Consider the following 19,949-nt stretch of genomic DNA (forward strand, 5'->3'; position numbering starts at 1 on the left):
GTGATTAAATGCCGGAGGATAATTGTTTGTTTTTCTGTTTTGAGTGCAAAGATGAGATCTAATTTCCATTGCTACTCCAGCAACACGAACATGCTAAAATCAATATTTGGTTGTAGAGATGATGGATTTCAGAGGAGATTGTTCACCATTTTGATACATAGTATTTATTATTATTATTTTAACTCTAACAGTTTTTCACGGCTCCTGTTCATGTAAAGAATGAACTCTTGTCTTCAAGGGCCACGTTGCTGAAACCTCCACACACTGGTTGCTTGTCTCTTAATCAGCAGGTACCTGTGATCTGTTTCAGTAATAGGTGTGAGCCCCCGACCACAGCCCCCTCCACTGCCCTGTCTTAGCACTCCATCTGGTCCAGCGCTCTTGGTTACCAGAATCTCACACTTTCACGCTTCCTAGAGAGCGGCCTGTCGAACGTTATCTTGACCTTGGAGTGTCTGGTGGCACCGGATCCCACAAACCCCTCAGGTGGATGCACTTTCACACTTAGTGTAGGTCTTTGTGAGAAATACACAAAGTATCTGTCATCTGTAAATAACTTAATAATGCATGCTCTAGTGGCATGGTTCCCACAGTCAAGTGTAAAAATTCCTGGACTTTTCCGTGACTTTTCATGACTAAAATGTTGAATTTCCATAATCTATATACATGTAAGGTGACTTCTTTTTTCTTTATTCATTCATTCTTCATTCAGAGATCTTATTAAAGTCTGTTGCTCTGTTTTATTCTGCCAACAGAACACAAACACAACGGAAAATAACTGGTAACACATAGAGTACAACAATTAACATTAGTTAACGTTAGTTGATGCCGTAATGGTTAATTAACTGTTAGTTAAAGATTATTATGGCATTTACTAATGTTAATAATATCTACAATAACCCTTAAATAACATATAAATTAATACCTTAGCATGAACAGCATTAGTACATGATTCTTAGACACATTAGTTAATGGTTACTTAACTGTTACTTAATGTTTATTACCTGTTACTTAATGTTTATTACAGCATTAACAAACGTTAATTGTTGTACTCTTATTGTAAAGTGTTACCAAATAATTTGTTCCTTTCGTGAATAATTAGTTACCCATTTTTTAAATTGAGGCTGTAAAAATGTTATTTTCCCAGTTTCTAGAGGAATACATATTGTGGATCATCCATCTATTTTTGTTTTGCTCTAAAAGTTTTAAAGAATCCTTTGAATGCTACAGAGGGTCAAAGGGACAGCTCATATACTTTTTTTTTTAATATTTAAAAATAAAATTCCTGTGTCTTTTGCTGCAATCATCCATGTCTCCTGGTGCTCCAGAGAAATGGGACTGGGTGGATATTTGTATTTGAGGAGCTCAAACTGTCAAAAACGTACATGTATGGTTGTTTTAAATGTGCTCTATAAATAAAGTTTGAGTTGAGTTGATGTAAGTCCTACCACAGGATACAGGTACAGTGTATATATTTACCCCAAATGAGCACAAATATGGGGTATGGATGAACTGATTGCACTGGGGATGTCTTATTTCTTATTTTGGGTGCACTCTCCCTTTAAATGCTTACACCTTCTGTATGTGAGATTACAGTCAAATGGCAGGCAGAAATAGAACTTTCTCTTTTTGTAAGAGGCCAATTATGCAAGTCATTTGCACTTATATTTTATCTCATTCATTGTCCTCTTGGATGAAAACTCAGTTGTCGAAAGCTTAGTCGTCCTTGATATTGGATTTTAATTGATTTAGTAAGCTTATTGTCAATCCCCGATCTGTCATCCAGGAGATGCATCGCGGTCTCTTTAATCCCTCCACACTTTGGCTGTATAATCTCTAAGCCCTCGCAGACACACGCCATCAAAAACCCAAGGAACTGAGATGCTGAGGAGCAACATGAAACCCTTGAGGTTTGAGTGACAATTCATTTTATTCTGCAAGTGGCGGGATCCCTTTGCTGCTCTGCCACAGTTTAATATAAGCCCTCTTTTTCTGTCTCTGTGTCATGTTGCATTGATCAGAGGTGATTAAATTTCACTGAGAAATGTTTACTTGTTTTGATGTTTCGCTCTGACACGTGAATGGTATAAATTGCTGGCCTGCCTCTGTCACGTCTCTCAGCAGGATCCAAGGAATCAGCATACTTTATGGTAAACTGCTCCAACTGAATCTTTCCCCAGAGGCCCTGCACAGCTGTTTCTCCCATGGTGTGTGCAATATGGCTGCCGTGGGCAATGTATGGTAAATTCTGGTCACTCACTCACTCGTGGACGTTTAGTAGGACGTTTTCCTGGATGCATCCACAGTACGCCCTGCCTGCCCTAGCTTGATCACACAGCCGGTACAACCACACATGGGAGAAGCTTGCCTTCAGGGCTCTCTAACCTTAACCCGGAGAGGTTTTCTGGCAGAAAACCCAAAAGGCAAACCAGGAAATACTAAAGGCATACTCATGTATGCACTGTGGGTCTTTGGTCTGTGGTTTTTGTCCACGTGAGGTCAAAAAACAGCTGCTGACTCAATTTAAATATACATTAAAAATCTGAAACAGTGCAACATTTGGAAAAGGACGAATGGCATAGGTAAAAATGTTTAATTCTTGCCTTTTTTCCTTGCCAACAAATAGCGCTTGATGAAGGAGGAGGAGGAGAGTAAAATCCTACTGAGAAGCATTAGAACCATTGAGATGGGTGTACGGTATGCCTGGTGTCTTATACCTGAAGATGCAGAGGATCACAATGGCTGTGATAAGGGAGATAAGGGAGACACTGTGGCCGATGGTGTAGCCAATCTTCACTTGCCAGAAGAACTTTCCCTAGAGAAAAAAATATTAAAAACAATGGCAAGAAAAGAAATAAAGGGTAAATCAGACAAGCTGCATGGACAGATGTAAGAAATGTCCCTGATGAGAGGCAAAAAAAACTTCATAAGACAGAACTTTTTCTTTGTAAAGCTAAAAAAAATATCCATGCAACTGAGAAGCATCTGTAAATCAATTGATATCAGCAGCAGCAGGAAATAATGGGATCTACGTATCACACTGAGCTTAATTTATGATTCCAGCGCTGGAGAAGGCAAAGGTGAATATCCACGAGTCAAAGAAAAGCAAAGTGTCAAGTGACATTTTGTGTGTTTAAGCACAGATTTCTTGAACCACGGTGGTGCGACTTTTTTCTTATCTTTTAAAAGTCGACAGGAACGTGTGGCAGCTGCAGACTTCGATAATTACAGAATGCTAAAGTAGCGTGCTCTATTTGACGAAGCATCAGGCACAAACTTGCTCTGAGAAGCTTTTCAGAGCAGGTTTCATAGCGATACCACCGCAGCGCTGGAGGTTTTTTTACTTGATGAAGATGAAATTAATAGCACTGTGTCCTATGACATACGGAGATATCAGCTATGCTGAAAGATGGACATCAAATTCCTTTTAGAGTCCCTGTGTAGCCCAGTCCCCGCTGAGCTGCCCATGTGGCATACTAATGAAGCAGCCTCTGTGACTCAGAGATGAGAGTGCCCACTGAGAAAGCTTTTACCACCCTGTAGTGCACATTAACTCTTCACCCAGCTGCACCCTTTTCAACATTTGCAAGATTAGCTCTCTCCTGCAGTATGCAAAGCCTCCGACGCTTTAAAACTAAATGCAAAGGGGACGAAAACCAACAGCCGACATGTTTATTCCCACCCCTGACCCTGAAGACAACATGAGTAATTTGTAATGACTCACGATGCCTGGCCTGGCCTTGTCAACGGAGATCAGATGTGTTCTGCTTCAACAAACAAAAATGGATGTTGATATACTGCTGTATTCAGTTTCTGTGTAGTCAGAGTATTTCTGGTGTTTGTCCTGGTCATGAATATTTCATATGAGGTTGATAAAACTGAGCAGGGGCAAAACAAAAAAAATTAAATTAAAAAAAAAAAAAAACCAAACATATATAAATGTTTGTTTCTGCAATTTCTGAGCATGTCAATAATGATATAACAATTTAATTTCAATTTAATCTTTTTCATCATCTATTGTCATGATACATATGATATAAAATGAGGCAATATTGCTTGTTACGGTGTTTTCTGCAGTGCCGCTGTACAAGAAACCTTTATACATTCAGCGGTGGCCATCTGTGAGTAACTGAGTCAGTGAGGTCAAATTATAAGAAAGTCACCATGGTAAGACTGAGTAAAGGCATGGAACAAAGACAGGGAAAAGTCGTGACACCAATAATCATCATTGCCACTTCCCCTGTTCGCCTGACAGCCGCCCACAGGGAACGAAAACACACTCTCGTTCCAGTCCTCCTGCCCACTGACTTTTCAGATGGCTTCCTGCCATGTCGCTGACTTCATTCACACTGGGATCACTGAATATCTGTGGAAGCGTGTCGAAAAGTCATAGACGCCACTAGTTTACTCACATCATCACCGGTGCTGTTGAGATTGTACCCACAGTTGACGGCAATGTCAACAGCATGCATCTCAGTCCAGCCGTCCGCTGTGCAGGTTTTGGAGAGGTTACCTGGAGAGGAAGACATCGATAGGTCACAGCCACTCAGTCAGCGCATCTCCCTCCTTATCGCCTCACTTGGACCAAGTTACTTTATAATCAATCCAGCAATCCAAAGTTGCTGTTATCAGACTTTCTGTCATTAACTTGCGTACCAGATTGTGCTGAAGGGCAGTAACTTGTCATCAACTATCCAGTCACTGCAAGACCTGAGGCTCCACAATAGATGCAGTATGTACGATACCACCAATAATGCTGCCATTGACTTGTATGTTATCGGTGCTTACAGACGTTCAGTGGGCTGTTAAAGCTATTGACTTTCCAATCCTTATCTTATCGCTCCTGCACAACTAAATGCAAGTGAACATATTGCAGTCAGAGGGTCTTGTTTTGATGACAGGTGATGACAAGTTGAAGCTATATTTTCACCTGTTCTCGATTATGCTGGCCATGAATGCATCATTGCCTTCATATGCTGAATATCATGTATCTTGTCCTGTGTATCTGAGTTTCATAACAAACTGAAGAGCCCTCACTCACCACTGTACACTGTACTCCCAAGGTAAACTGGCCTTGCTCTGTCAACATATCAGCTCAGTTGCCGGTGTGTTTTTATCTGTACGGCCATTCTAGGTAGACTGACATGTTATTTATCTGTCTTTACGTCCTAAAAACCTGGCACTAGTGGACTGCGGACTCAGGACACAGTGTTTACAACAGCGTCTAAAACAAGGTGGCCTCCATGTTTTCTGGTCCAGAAATGCCACAGAATGAACTTTAGCTACAGAACCTGGTTACACTGATTTCAAAGCCACTGTAGCTTGTGTCTTAGATTGTGTTTAATGTTGTGTCTGGAGCTACTTTATGTCCTGATGCCCATCTTGTCCAGCTCTCTCCTCCAAAAGAGATCTCAGTCTCAGTGGGACTAACCTGGTTAAGTAAAGGTCACAGGTCACAAGGTCACAGCTCGGTCTGAAGCACCTCAACAAGACACCTGGGATGCTCTTACATTTGTCAGGCTAATGGGACAAATAGACATCTCACTCCATTCACTGTTGTTTTTTGCCCTCTGAGTGAAACTGCACTTAGCATTATAGGTATATTTTGATGTCAGCTAGAAGGGTGCATTTGTTTGTAACATCAGGTTATTTGTAAGAAAAGTTAAGCATATTACACCGGTGATCATTTCTTTGCAATGTATTAAAAGTAACCTGTTTGGCATATCCATCTTCTCTCAAGTAGTGCATCTGTGTGCAGGAATATTATGTTGATTGAAAGAGATTACTCTTTTATTGATGACAGAGATCAATCTCAATCTGTCTCAATCATTGGGTATCAAAGGGTCATGTAAACTGGTTAACCCAATTGAGACCTTCACTGGAAGAAAGGCCAATAGCCAGATTACTCCATGCATGTAAACATTAACACAAACCAATGACAGCATTAATATCATGTTGTCACAGGAAGGCAATGAGCTGTGGTGCAGTGAAAGGTTGGTGTCTATTATTGTGATGCTGTTTAGTCCGAGGGGGGTCATGTGGTTATATTGTTGCTGCTGCATCAGCACCACGCTGGGCACATGGTTTAAGTGCCGTCTGTCTCTCCTCTCTTCCTCACACTCACTTCATTCCTCTGTTATGTCACATGCAAACACTTCTGCATGGATGTGTGAGTCGTCTGCATAGTATAGACACGTAATGCACACGCACACACATACACACTGCTGCCAGCAATAGCAGCAGCAGCAGTCACAGCAAGCTCCGTCCTTCCTCTCCTGTTGCCACAGACCTTTTTTTTCCTTTTTTTTTTTTAAATGGTGAAAAAGCGTGGGCTCAATCCTCTTGAGGATCCTGAATGGAAAGTCTAAGAAAACACTGACTGAAATAGTCATGAGGTCCCTTTCAGGCTGAAGGAATCAAATCAGGCACTTGTAGCGTGTGTAGTCGGTTGCCAGTGTTTTTAACAGATTTATTACTGTGATGCAGCATTATTGCGAGTAATGTGAGGGGAAGGGCAGAAAAGCACCAGAGGGCACAGCAGCCTTCACAAAATAACTTCATCAAGACCATTTCATGAAAGGACAACCATGACAGTGTTGTTAGTCCAGCCTGGATACTGCATTTAGTATAACAGGCACTGATTTAAAAACATGAAATGCTTTTTTACATTAAAAAATAGACATTTACTTTTTTCTCGGTGTGTTATTGTGAGGGCCACGGCACAACTGAACATTTGGCCATAACACTGACACCATCTGTCCTAATTCACGACAGTCCTAACCCCCTCAACAAAGCCTGAATTTAAATTGTGAGCAGCTGATTGTAAAAACATGGTTGCTGAAAGGCTAATTAGAGATAGTTTATTGACTCTTGAGGCATAAATCCATTATTATTTGACTTGTAAACAGTGACAACACAAGTAAGGATCATAATCAAAGAATGGATCATTTCATTTCAAAATAACATATTGTTTATAACTATTTTAACTGATCAGCTCATCAAATCACAGAAAAATGGGTATAAATATTAACAGATGAGGAATAACATGATCAATAGAATAAATTAGAGGGATACAATAGAAAAATAGAATAGAATAGAACAACAGAGGAATCATAAAAGAGCAAATAAAAGTTCAAAATCTTCATCTTTTTCATCCAGTTTTGCTTTTATTGATATTTTATTTATAACTCATGCCCTATTTTGTGTAAGTGTTTTCTGCTAATTGAAGGCATTAAACAACACATTTGTCCATAAATTTTATCATACTGTTGTTAAAGTACAAATCATCCCCGCATGGAAACCAAAACCTGGGGCAAAATGTTTCAGCAGGTGTCAAAGTAAGACCTTACCGCTGCCCATCAATCACTGTCTCAACCACAGCAACTGCTTAATCCTGCAAGCAAATGCTCCACTTAGAGGGTGTCTGCATTTATGTTTATAGAAAGGACTCGGTGCTGTAAACTCCTCTAAAATAGCTGTAACTGTGTATCCCTGTGCAGTCAGAGACTTCTTATACAAAAGTAACCAACGAAAAATTATTTCCAGTGAAGAACACTGTGTTTTTTGCCAGAAAAACGTATGAAAATGCTTCCATGAAATTTGCTGGACAAATACTTCCCAGATACAAACTGCTGTTTTTTTTTTGTTTTTGTTTTTTTTCACAGTTTAGATAATAATCATTTTCTAACCGCAGCTACACAGAGATGAAGATAAAACATAGATAAAAACTTGATTCCAGATCTAAAGGGTTTGTTTGAAAGGTCAAGGTATCAATTGAACTTAATGTTTAATCTAATTGGGAGGCATGATGTCTGAGTGTGTGTAACAGCGAGTTGGCTAATTATTCCGTGTTGCTGGAGGCTTCTCGTGAATATTAGATATTTGCGGTCATTATCATAGCATAGTGCGAAATAAGATGCAATATCAGATAGCAATCACATCATGTATTATTCTGCACCCCCTGAAAACAGTGTCTGTCGATCAAAGAAAACCTACTACATGCAACTCTCAGAACTGTGACTTTTTCTCTTTCACTGTAAATTGCAATTTTTTTCTCATAATTATGAGAAAAAAAGTTTTTTTCCCTCACAGATCTGACTTAATAACAGAGTTGTTTATCATGTTGTCCAGCAGCATCTTTATCTTGTTGTCCAGCATGGCCTTTAAGGAGAACTCACTCCCATCTTCCACTTTTTCTCTTGTTCAATTTTCTGTGCAAAAGCAAGGTGACTGTTATAAACAGTAATGGAGAGATAAATCCTAATTGAGACCATTCTGCACAGATTTGTCATTGACAGATGCTGATTGTTTTTGTTTGTTTGTTTGTTTTTGCCCACATACTGTTGACATAATTCTTCTCTAAAGCACCGCTCACACGCAGAAAAGGCTCACGTTACTTTGGATCCACAGGGCCATATTTTCACTCGAATGCTAGAACGGCAGCAGTCGTCAGCGCTGAGCCACCTATTACCACTTCTAGTAGTGTAATCTGTCATTTCTCATTCAGTGAGGACGTTTCATCCCGACAACATATGAAGGCTCTGACGTGACCTGTCAGAGCCTTTTCTTGTGTGTTACAGAACAAAGCCAACGCTGTCAGTCACACCGTCAAGAAATGTGCAGAGAAAGACGACAAGAGGTCATGGTCAGCCTTTTTTTGTCTGCCTTTAAATGAACCAAAGCTCCGGTTAAATGAAACTAGTATGTTGTTTCCTCCAAGAAGAGGCAGGGAAGAAAACAAGGGAAGATGGATTTACTGTGGATTTGCAGTGGAGGCAGTGTTAGATTTGTTTGTTCATTCAAAAGTCACCGATGATGTGTGATGTATGGATAACTGGAAAAGGAAGCTGAAGTGAAGAAGAGAATATCCCTAATCTTTGACAACAAACGTTCCAGTTTTATGTTTTTGTGTCATTCTCTGTGGATAAATAGAGTGAGGCATATCCATTGCTACCCACAGACACACACACATACACACTTCCCCAAAGGCTGTTGTGATTCAGAGGAGGTGCAGTACAGAAGAGACATGTGGACGTGCATACTGCAGCTTGAAGGAGGATTTCAGATTGAGTGTCTAAATCTCATCTGGTATTTGCACAAAACAGGTGCCGGGGAAATAAAAACTATTTTGTCAATACTCATCGTTAAGTTTTTCTACAAATGTGTGTTCTGTTCTCTCTTTTCAACAATCTGGTGTGCAATGATAGGGAACAGAAGTAGCATTAAATCATAATACATGTGATGAATAAAGGTTAAAAACTGAAGAATGGCATATGTGAATGGGAAAACTTTGATGAACTTTAGATGCAGCCTCTATAACTTCCGTCTTAAGCATGTTTGGGTCTGCTTGTCTCTACATTAAAAAAAAGCATATTTTTTTTCTCTAAAAGCTGTCCTTGGTGAGAAAACAAAGAGCTGTCACTATGAGAGAGGAATGCACAGCAGCTGAGGCCATGACAGACAAACAGATGGACAGACAGACGGATAGATAAATAGACAGACATCCCATGTATATCCAACTGCTACCTGCTTCTCAAGCTTATATTACTCAGTTCACCAGTGTCCTCCTTTGACCTGAAAATGACACAAGGTCATTTTAAAGCTGACACAACAGCAGGAGACGTCAGCCTGTCAGCATGGCCCGTGTGTCTGCCAGTGGGGCTCAGAGAGAAACCAAAGAAGCAATGAGAAAAAAAAAAAAAACAGACAAATAACGAAATAAAATGGAAAAAAGCAAGAGAGCAACCATGAGCACGCCCATCAAGGCTGCTCTGTCACCTGAGACATTCCCACTGAACCTTGGCCGTTGAACTTTTCGAGCACATTCGGAGCTGTCTCCTGATTAAATCACCGACTTACTAAACCCTCACGAGTCTGAGTGCAGGCCGAGATCCTGCCGCAGAGCTCTGATGGGTCGAGGCTAAAAAGCAGAGGAGACAGAGGCTTTGGAGTCAGGGCCCCGTGACTCTGGAGAGAGCGGCCGGATCAGAAATCAGGCTTTTAGCTCTCTCTTAAAAATATACTTGTTCAGAGTTACTTTCTCTTGTATCAGTTATTCTTCCATTTTTTATTCTACTTGTTTTTACTGTGTTTTCATAATTCATACCTCGATCGACATTATCACTGTATCAGTTCTACTTTCATGTACAGTTATCCCTCGCTATAACGCGGTTCACCTTTCGCGGCCTCGCAGTTTAGCGGATTTTTTTTTTTTTTGTGCAATTTTGCATGTTTTTTTTTTTTTTTTTTTTTTTTTTTTACTGGACTTATTTTTCTATGTAGGTTTGAACTCTGAAAGTGTTTAAACAAGAGAGAAAAGTGAGAAAATGTTAATGCCTGTCTGAGAAAAGTGTATAAAGTGTGTAGTGAGGGGTTTTACAGCCTTAAAACATCTATAATAATTCTAAAAAATAAAGCTGACTACTTCGTGGATTTCGCCTATTGCGGGTTATTTTTAGAACGTAACTCCCGCGATTAACGAGGGACCACTGTATTATTTAGCTGGTAATCTCTCTTGTTTTTATGTTTTTGTAAAGCATGTTAGCATGTTCTAACTTTTTTTTTTTTTTTAAGTGCTATATAAATAAAGATGAGGGAAGTTAACTGAAATTTGAACATGGGGATTGACATCTTTCACCCTTTCTATTTCAATGTTTCACAGCAGACTAGTGTTGTGGTATAATTATCAATGTATTTTTCATCAAGAACTGCACTTAAAAGCGACTGGTTACATTCCTCTGTCCCACCCTTTCTTGTCCAGTCCCTACTCTTACATTACAGCTAGATAATAAGAAGCTAAAAAGTTTGCTCATTACTAAGTGAGTAAACAAGAATGACAGATTGGTGTCATTTTGTAACAGCTACCAGTCAAATTTACCTCAAGAATTGCTTTATTTTACTGTCAAGCAAATGATTTCTCTGTTTCCAGGGGGACTCAAGTCTGACTTTTACTTAATAGTCGATGGGTTTTGTCCACTTTTCTAAGTCGGCACCTGATGCTTACTCCTCCTTCAAATGTGAATGCGGAGGCAAAGATGTTTTCATTCAATTTGTTGCATTTATTTAGGTAATTTGCCAGAGAGATGGAGTCCCTCCTTTAAGTCAAAGGAATAGGTCTACTGTCAAAGCCGCTCAGGACTACAACTCCACTCCTCTGTTTGTCTGGATTCTCTTGATGCCAAATGAGTATCCCACAACTTCCAAAATCAGTTTTGACAAAGTCACTTCAGAGGTCACTGCTACGACGTCTGCCACAATTACGGAGCACACTGCGTGACTCTGACAGCACAGGTGGGTGTGAGCTGGCCTCCAGACTTGCACTAAGCCAGCCATCAATCCAGCACTGTGCTCCACTGCAAAACCACCCACCTGTACTCTCCGCAACTTAGAGAGTGAAAGAGCTTTCCACAGTGGTTTGATTTCAACGCTGTTACTTTATTTGACCACTGAAGCCAGCGAGCTTGCTGCCACAGCAGAACAGGATCAGGCAACACCCTCCTACCTCTACACTTTGTGGAGCTGTTTGCCAAACATGATTTTTCCAAAACTATCTTTGGAGAGGTAACAAAAACTAATACACAGCATCTGCAACAATGACGTAAAAAAAAAAAGAAAGAGATGTACTTAGGGAACAAAGTACCCGCAAATGTTTGATCATTTGTATCTTTATTCTTTGTTCCAACACTGATGGATGGCAGCTCAGGCTTTGGCACTGAATCGTTTGGGGCTAAAATGTATCAGCTCTCAGAGGAGGAGCCAGTCATCTCGCAAAATGAAAGATTAATTGCTGTGGTGCCCGTGCTTAATGGTCTAAAACAAAAGTAGGATCTCTACTCGAGTTGGAGCATGGCACAGAAATAATAAGTGGAAACAGGTTGATTATTTGCACACTGACATCAGTGTTTCACAGCTTCCACTTTCACTGGGTAGAACAGTAGAACCTGCCTTGAGTTTACTGAGCAACTGCCTAAATATTTTAGTGTGTAATAAATCAGCTTGATAGTGTTTCAGTTCCTTAATATGAAATCTATAATACCACAATATTCAGACAAACTTATATAGCATGAAGATTTTTAAATTTTTTTATGATTTTACTGCCAGCATGTCAAACTCAATGTGGTTACAGTCATAACAAGAAAAAATAATTAAATAAAAACAATGTAACTAAATGCATAAGTCAATTCGGTCTGGCAACAATAAAAAAAAAAAATACGTCACTACATGTTTGACAAAGTTGCATGCTCTGCTGATACACACCCCCATCCCCTGTGCTGCTCTGTGTGTGTGTGTGTGTGTGTGTGTGTGTGTGGGCAGTGGACATGTGGCTGGCTAAGTGAGTCAGTGGTGTGGAACAGGACTCCTGAACTGTAGCGGCTGTGGTATTCTGGGTGGGCAGGGAGGCCGCCGGGCGGCAGTCTGGCCCTAATCCCTCGGGGGCGGAGGCAGGCGGTAAGGCGACTATGTGGCCACTCTTACCGGTCGATCTGTCCATGATGCTGTGAACTGCAAAAAAGAGACGGGCTGGAGGTGTTTCCGGGTGGTACAGCATGCTGGTGTATCTGAGGCAGCGTCACACTGACTGCCGGGCTGAAGGACGGCCTCAGCTAACTCATGCCTCATACCTTTGGCAGGACGCATGGAGCCGGGGGGGTATTACTTACTGCTCTTTTCATTTCTGGCTTATATGAATTCTGCTGGGGATGAAGTGCAAACCTTCAGGCTGCATATACGAGCTACAGCACAAGTGTCCCAAGTCAGACCTTGTATTTGATTTTCTATTTCGGACCGAGGACAAATTATGTATAAATGACATGTCAGAAATGACTGACGTCATGTGAAGTCACAAAGGGCGACGTAAACTGGATAAGCACAGGACTGGAATTTGATCTAAATCAAATCAAACAGGAAGTGGAAGTTGAGTTTGAATTGAATAGAAGGAAGTATAGCTGAAATTCAAGGAAATTCAAATTATTACTCTGTATACAAAACCCTCATCTTCAAAGCCTCTGACGTGGTAGTTTTCAAGTAGACCCTGACTTTCATTCCACATGAAACCCTGATAGAAAAGACAGAATAAAATAATTTAGTTCTCTGTTGCACATTATATGAACAGCCTTATCTCTGTGGATAAGCAAATGTCTGGTTTCCATAGCATGAGACCTCAAACCTCTCATTAAATCAACAAGCTAAATGGCAATAGAAGTTTAATGACCGAGGCAGAGCACACAACAAGCTGTGATGTTTGTTCTCCCACAGTCAGATTACAGGAATCAACTGCTGCCATACAGCTGAGTGACTATTAAGACGCTAACCAGCTGTGAGCGCCTTGGCGAGTAACAAAATAAAGACAAATCCCCAATTAATATCTCACTTCAAATTAAAAACTCACTATTGCTACTTAAAGCTGAAACATGCAGTGCTTTCACATTAAAATAACTATAAATACCTAGGATTTATAATACATTATCACTGTCTGTTTGTTACCCTGTGTCTCTGTGTCTAAATCTGCCCCATTTGTATGAAATGGATTTTTCAGTGATGTTCAGGATGTTTTGGGGTGTATATCGTCTGCCATGGGTGTTTGTGTGTGTTGAATTGGCACAGCCAGCTGTGAGCTGGGTTGTGGCTTTCAAGGTGAGGCTGGCAGCCACCATGCAGCAACAATAATGATGGCAGAAAGCAGCTAGAAAAGTAAAGCGAAGCAAACAAGGTCCGTTCAGAAACACAGGTGCACATGGCCGCTGCTTATGGTGCAGTACAGCCAGCGGTGTAAGATGACAGAGATGATTTTTTTTTTTTTTTTTTTTTTTTTTTTTTTTTTGCTGGACTCGTCTCCACTTGCACACACCGCCCGCTTGCATTTGTGAAATATTCCATTTGCCTTCTGAAACCAATGAATTGAATGCTGCCGTCCTTTTGTTGCTCATGTCACCCTGTAGCCAAGTTTGTATTCTGTCCTGTCGGCTCCGTGCTTGCGAATGAATATATGAAGGAACCTCCTTACTGTGCCAAGTGTTCAGCTTCCTGATTGAAGCCACTGACTGAAATGGAAATGTGAGTGCCAAAAGACATATTACAATATGTAAAAGCATCTCATGTGGCAGTGGGATGAGGGAACACTTCACAAAACTATAATCCAGCTGTCACTAATTTACTGCATCCATGCTCTACACCCATGACCTGGACGTGACATGACCACCTCAGGACTGGAGCGCACACACACACACACACACACCAGTAACTATTCTAACCAGTCGGAGTGCCATCAGGGGGCTTAGCCTGCTGTGAACCCTGGGGCAGCTGCACCAACTTCGTGTTTATTATGCCAGTGCATACCATACTGGCTTAACTAATGCTGGACAGTGCCAGCCAATTAGCCAGGACGTGTGATACTCTTCCTCAAGGTAAAAATCAAATAACAGTACTTGCAATACGCTGAGCAAGACCTACTGGAGTGATATGATCAATTCCATCTTGCTGGCACAAACACAGTGCTACTTACTAGATTAATTCTCTCACTACAGGTCAAACACTCTGATGTGCTCGTGGAAACAAATTTGAGCTATTCTGTGCACAGCAAAATATATCTTTATTTTTCTGCAGTGCACGACCCACTGCTGCGACTAAAATGCATTAGATTAAATGTATTCTTGTTGTACATGTAGAGAAAGAAGCCACAATATGCTTTCATTCAGTCAGTCAAATGTTATTTTTAAAGCACCTTTCATAAATACAAAATGCACCGCTAAGTGCTTTCCGGAGAAATGCATAGCAGTATGTTTAGACCTAGTTTTATGGGAATGGTGGGTGGTTTAATGTATTTTTGTTGCCATTACTGAACAGGATCTGCCCATTCACAGTGCCATCTCAACCCCATCTTTTCCAACCTCAGTCTCTCTTGTCCACGTTATTAAATGGCCCAATTCTTTCTCCGGGAAAACACAGTCAGCAAGTAAAAAACTGTTAAGGCTGTGGCCAAAGCAACGACGCAAGCGTAAGTATTAAAGACTGCAAGAAGAGCGGCTGACCCTTGAAGCAGGATTACTCAGACAGATAACAGTGATGAAGATTTGTTTGCAATGATTGATGTTTTGAATAGTTTGGCAGGGTCCTTGAGAAAAATAATATTTCCTGTAATTGCCCAGACTTGTTTTCTATTGATAAAGGCTTTAAAGGATAATGACGGGGGGGAAAAGTTCCGAGAAATTTCCTCATCCGCGGTCAGAACAGAAAATTACACCAAAGATTTAAGTAAACACAGTGTTGTGGTTTCTTCCACCGTCCACTGGCAGGAGGGGAGGTGTAATATTTCACGCACGGTGTCACAGAATCTGTTGTTCTTCGTCACCTTCATCATCGTCCTCTCCATCGTCATCTCTCACCTCATCTCCCCGGTCTGTCTCTGTTTTCTCGGGGTGGTGAGTTTGTTTGTCTTCAAGGTCGCACCGTCCCAGTCCTGTCCACCAGGTTTCCCAGTGTTTCCTACACCTGTTTCCTGTCTACAGTCAACCCAGCCCTGTTCTTCCTTGCACCAGCTGTACTTCATTAATCTTCAGTAGTATATATATCTGTCATTTATCTTTGCCAAAGTGTGTTCCCAAAACTATCTCGTGTTCTCGGTTCCTTATCAGCCTGTTAGTTACTTAAACTCTGCCTAGCCTGATCTCTGCCTGGTTTGTTTGTCTGACCCAGTAGTTATACTGGTCCGCCTTGCCTGACCCCATTCTGGATTGTTTGCTCGTGCCTTTTGCTTTACATTCGATCAAGTATTTAACATCATATTTGCCTCTGAGTGTCTGAATTTGGGTGCATATTTACTCCGCCTGTCACATTTAGATTCTGCCTGACTGGAACATTCAGTCACAGTGAAATAAACAGCCATGTCTGAGACGCTGAGCACTAATTGAAGTATTCATTCTCAAGGGAAAGGGTGATAGAAAATAAATTGCTCCGGTAACAAAAAAAATAAGGATGTTTACTTCAATCAGCAGCACAATGATTGTTTTCATGTGAATCGCTGCCATGATTCACATGAAAATGAGACCTGGCTCTTGTTGAAATCCAAAGAGCTGATTATGCTAAAATAGACCGGAGATTGGTGCATCTGATTCAATGCTGTAAGCTCATAATGATGCATATCTTATGTAAATCAATAATCTATATAATTAATTGAAGCAGTCTGTACAGCATGGGGACACTCAAGTCAAAGTTGAGCATGGAGAAATCATATACTGCAAAATATTTCAGTTAGAAATGAAAAAAAAAAAAAAAAATGTTGTTGGAGTGTTGCACATCCATGGTCCAAAATAAAATATTACCTGTGATGGCATGGCCTTACCTAACACATCTGCTCAGAGCACTGCTCGTTTTTTTTGCCTTCAACTTTAACCAAATCCATTTCATGCTGTCATCAGTACATGTTGGGTTTGAAGTACATGCTCCATCTTTTAAGTGCCATATTTCTCTGTGAACCTGTAATTTGCCTTTTGACTCTCTGAGGTGCTAATGTCTGTACGAGTGCACCTTTCCCAGCGGCTGTGCAGGGAAAAGAGTTGACATGTGACAGCGTGCAGGGGGCTCAGCACAGATTGACCGCATATATAATTTCACTGGCTGTTTAAGTGGTGAGGTGGAACGGCTGTGAGGTCGGCGTGTTTAATACTTTGGAAAGTTTCAAGTAATTGCAACATATTTAACATGAAAATGAACCAACATGCATATGAAATGAAAACAAAGCAATGGTATTAAATGTTTTTTTTTTCCTTCCCAGTCATTCAAGTATTAGTCCTCTGCAGTCAAGTTGTCAATACATACAGTACATAACATACAGTGATAGTCATGATGGCATTGTTTATGCAAATGAAAACCAAGAAGTCAATATACAAGAGATGTTTTAGATGAGTGTGATTACACATTCATCCTCTGTAATAAATATTAAAGCAAATGATGGCAATGCAAAGTACTGAACTTGAAAGAAATAGAAAATGAACAAATAAAGAAATGCATGTTATTTGTGTGTTTTATTTAATTTATATTCCAGTGGGGGCGCAGGAAGATTAAAAGAGGTAGGCCTATAACAAGTAAATGCAAATCGCAGTGACCAAATTTAATTAAAAAAACAACAATGTAGAAGTGAAAGCACAGAATCATTTACTTATATCTTGTGCTGGAAAGAAAGCCTTTGCTGGTTTCTAACTCAGTTTCTCTGTTCTTCACCTTCCTCTCTTATTTTCCTGTGTTGCAAACCCTTTCTCCTCTGTCTGTGTGAGTGGCTGGTGTCTGTGTTTTAGGTCAACGGCCTGACTGACCATGCCCTGCTGGCCTGGTCCTGCTCCCCCTGCACGGCCCTGCTCCTCCTGCACTTTCCACAGCCATTAGCTTTGCTTCAGTAATGCCTTTATTTACCATATTCTCTCATCCTGTCCTCCTCGTCCCCCTCATCCTCTTCACTCTCTTCTGCCTCGTTCTAGGTCCCCTGCTGTTTTTGTTTTCTCTATTTTGTGTGCTGTGTTTTCATCTGTAATATGACTGCACCGCTTTGGTAATTTGCACACTGGGTCAGCACCTATTTCATACCTGTCCAGCCTTGAAGGGGTCTCCTCTCTCTGTGGTCCTTCTCAAGATTTCTACCATTTTCCCCTGTCCCACAATGAGTTTTTTTCCTTGCCCATTATAAAGATTAAGTCCATGGGTGTTGTCCTGTTTTGTCTGTTGTAAACTTTGGGGCCTGAAAAGCCCCTCGAGACTGTGAGTGATTTGGGGCTCTAAATAAACTTTACCCTGAACTTGAAACGAACATAATATTGTGTACCATTTGCAGAAGCCAGCTCAGGCATTGCCTTGTCCTCTTTTTTTGGCAAATGTATCTTTTTGTCTGTAACTCCCTGCCAAAATCCCTTTCCACAGCAAACACACCGCCCACTCACAATTAGAGCCCCTCATTCATTTAATCAGTCAGGATAGATGTGTACTTCACAGTAGAGAAGGTAACACCTTCAGGATCCTGGCTGAATAGCTCTGCTGATACATCATCGGAGTAACAGCCCCATCATCACGTATCCATTGGTAATGTCCACAACAGAGAGCAGTGGATGGATTTTAGTACGCCAGTCACTCAGAGGGCTGGTATGAGCATTGAATTGTTCGGTCATGAGGGCAGGAGAAAAAATGAGCAGGTAAAAAGCTAGAATGAAAAAGCCCAGGGGGACTGAAAGGAAGGAATGGGAATCCATCAACACAGATTTGAAAATGGAACTCAACAGACCAAGAGGAATGGTGCGGAATAAGGTACAGAAAATGACAGATATTATCTATGACTCTGAGGAAGTGTCCCGAAACAACATAGAAACTATTCCAACTGGTCGAGATGCTGGTCTGCACCACAATCAACACCGCAGCCGTATCTGCATGAGCACGACAAGGAATTTCCTGTTTAGAATGGACAATTTTAATTGAAGCGGCTAAACAGAGACCATCAGCAAAGCCCTGAAAACAGCCTCATGACATATATGCAGGCAGTATAGATGCTTAAGATGTCCAGTGTTTAAGTGGGAGCCAACCAAGGCTTTATGTAAAAGCAAATAATATAACCTATATGGAAGCTGCAGGCAGGACAAAGACAATCGGCCGACACCCGCAGACTGACAACTACAATAATCAAAGCACAAGGACATGGAGGCACGTAAAGCTCTTGGCACACAGGGAAGGACGTGAAAACTGGATTTTACTTCTGCAGCCAATTGTTTGTCAAACTTAAGTGTACTTAAGGGTCACACTGAGGCTCTTGAATAATGCATGCACTAACATGGGTGGACAGCTGGCCCAAACTCACAGCGCAGTCAAGAGGGCCATAGAGGACAACTTCAGCTTTGCTCTCATTCAGCTACAGAGACATTTTTGTGCCATCCATCAGTTGGTACGTGCAAGACGATCCATAGAGTTGTTTATTTTATTTAGTTTATTTGGTTTTATAGGACGATCAATTTGTGTATCATCTGTATAATAAAAGGAACCAGATATCACACTTCTGAATGACTGTATGCAGCTGGAGCACACAGTGAACACAGCTGAATCTCCTCAACTTCACTGACTAATTTTAACAATTCATTTTCTAGATCTGCATACTGGGTGCCACACCTCCTCTGGCCGTACTCTCCAGGGGTGAGAGTAATTAATCCAAGGTCTGGGTCAGTACCTGAATGTGGAGAGGTGATATAAGACTGTGGCTTCACTGAGTATTTTAAATGTCTTGAGAAAGGTCAGAGGACTGAAACTTTGACTACACAGACAAAGTCAAGATCCAGAGTGTACGTGTGTGGGAGTTCTTCTTAACGATAACTAAGGCGCCCTTACACCCACCAGAACAGTTTGAGGAAGTTTTGGAGAGTGCTTTTTGTTTGTTGCTGATTTTCTGTTAAAAAAAAAAAAAAAAAAAAAAAAAAAAAAATCATCATACTTAGAAGTGAGCACATCAGTGCAGTGTGAACATGATGTTGGGATTATATAAGGTTCTAGAAGTGGGTTAAGAGAAATATCTCAAAATTTTAAAAGAAAAATAGGGCATCAGACTGTTGCATTTTATATTCAGCTATTTTTACCATGGGATGTCACAGTTTGATGAAATGTCACACACACAGTTGTTTTCAACCGCATCTCTTCAGTAAGTGACTACATGCCACCGTGTGAATTACGGACATTGATATGAAACAGCTAAACACCGCAACTCTTGGATGTTTACAGCAAAAACTGGATGGCCACCGTAGAAACACGGAAAGTCTGCAAATAATCAAATGAAGTTGCAGCGAAAATAACAGCAAAGGGTCGAATTTGTGGCTACAGGTAAAGTGACGTATCCTCCAAGGTCTTATGGAGTGATGAATGTGTGCAACTTTGGCAAAGAGGCTAATTTTCTCTTTACCTAACCTTTGTTTTCCATTCATAAATTAAATTCT

At 40.8% G+C, this 19,949-nt stretch overlaps 1 protein-coding gene across 1 annotated transcript in view; it reads right to left on the reverse strand.

The window, feature by feature from the left end:
• The window catches only part of vipr1b (vasoactive intestinal peptide receptor 1b), a 45,166-nt gene that overhangs the window by 12,304 nt on the left and 12,913 nt on the right, over nucleotides 1-19,949 (reverse strand). Inside the window, exons 4-5 of the mRNA XM_030079280.1 lie at nucleotides 4,413-4,513; nucleotides 2,718-2,815 (exon numbers count right to left, since the gene is read on the reverse strand). Coding sequence (XP_029935140.1) covers nucleotides 2,718-2,815; nucleotides 4,413-4,513 — 199 coding nt within the window. The remainder of the gene's footprint in view (nucleotides 1-2,717; nucleotides 2,816-4,412; nucleotides 4,514-19,949) is intronic.

The sequence above is a fragment of the Myripristis murdjan genome, chromosome 20, assembly GCF_902150065.1.
Source record: "Myripristis murdjan chromosome 20, fMyrMur1.1, whole genome shotgun sequence".
NCBI lineage: Eukaryota > Metazoa > Chordata > Actinopteri > Holocentriformes > Holocentridae > Myripristis > Myripristis murdjan.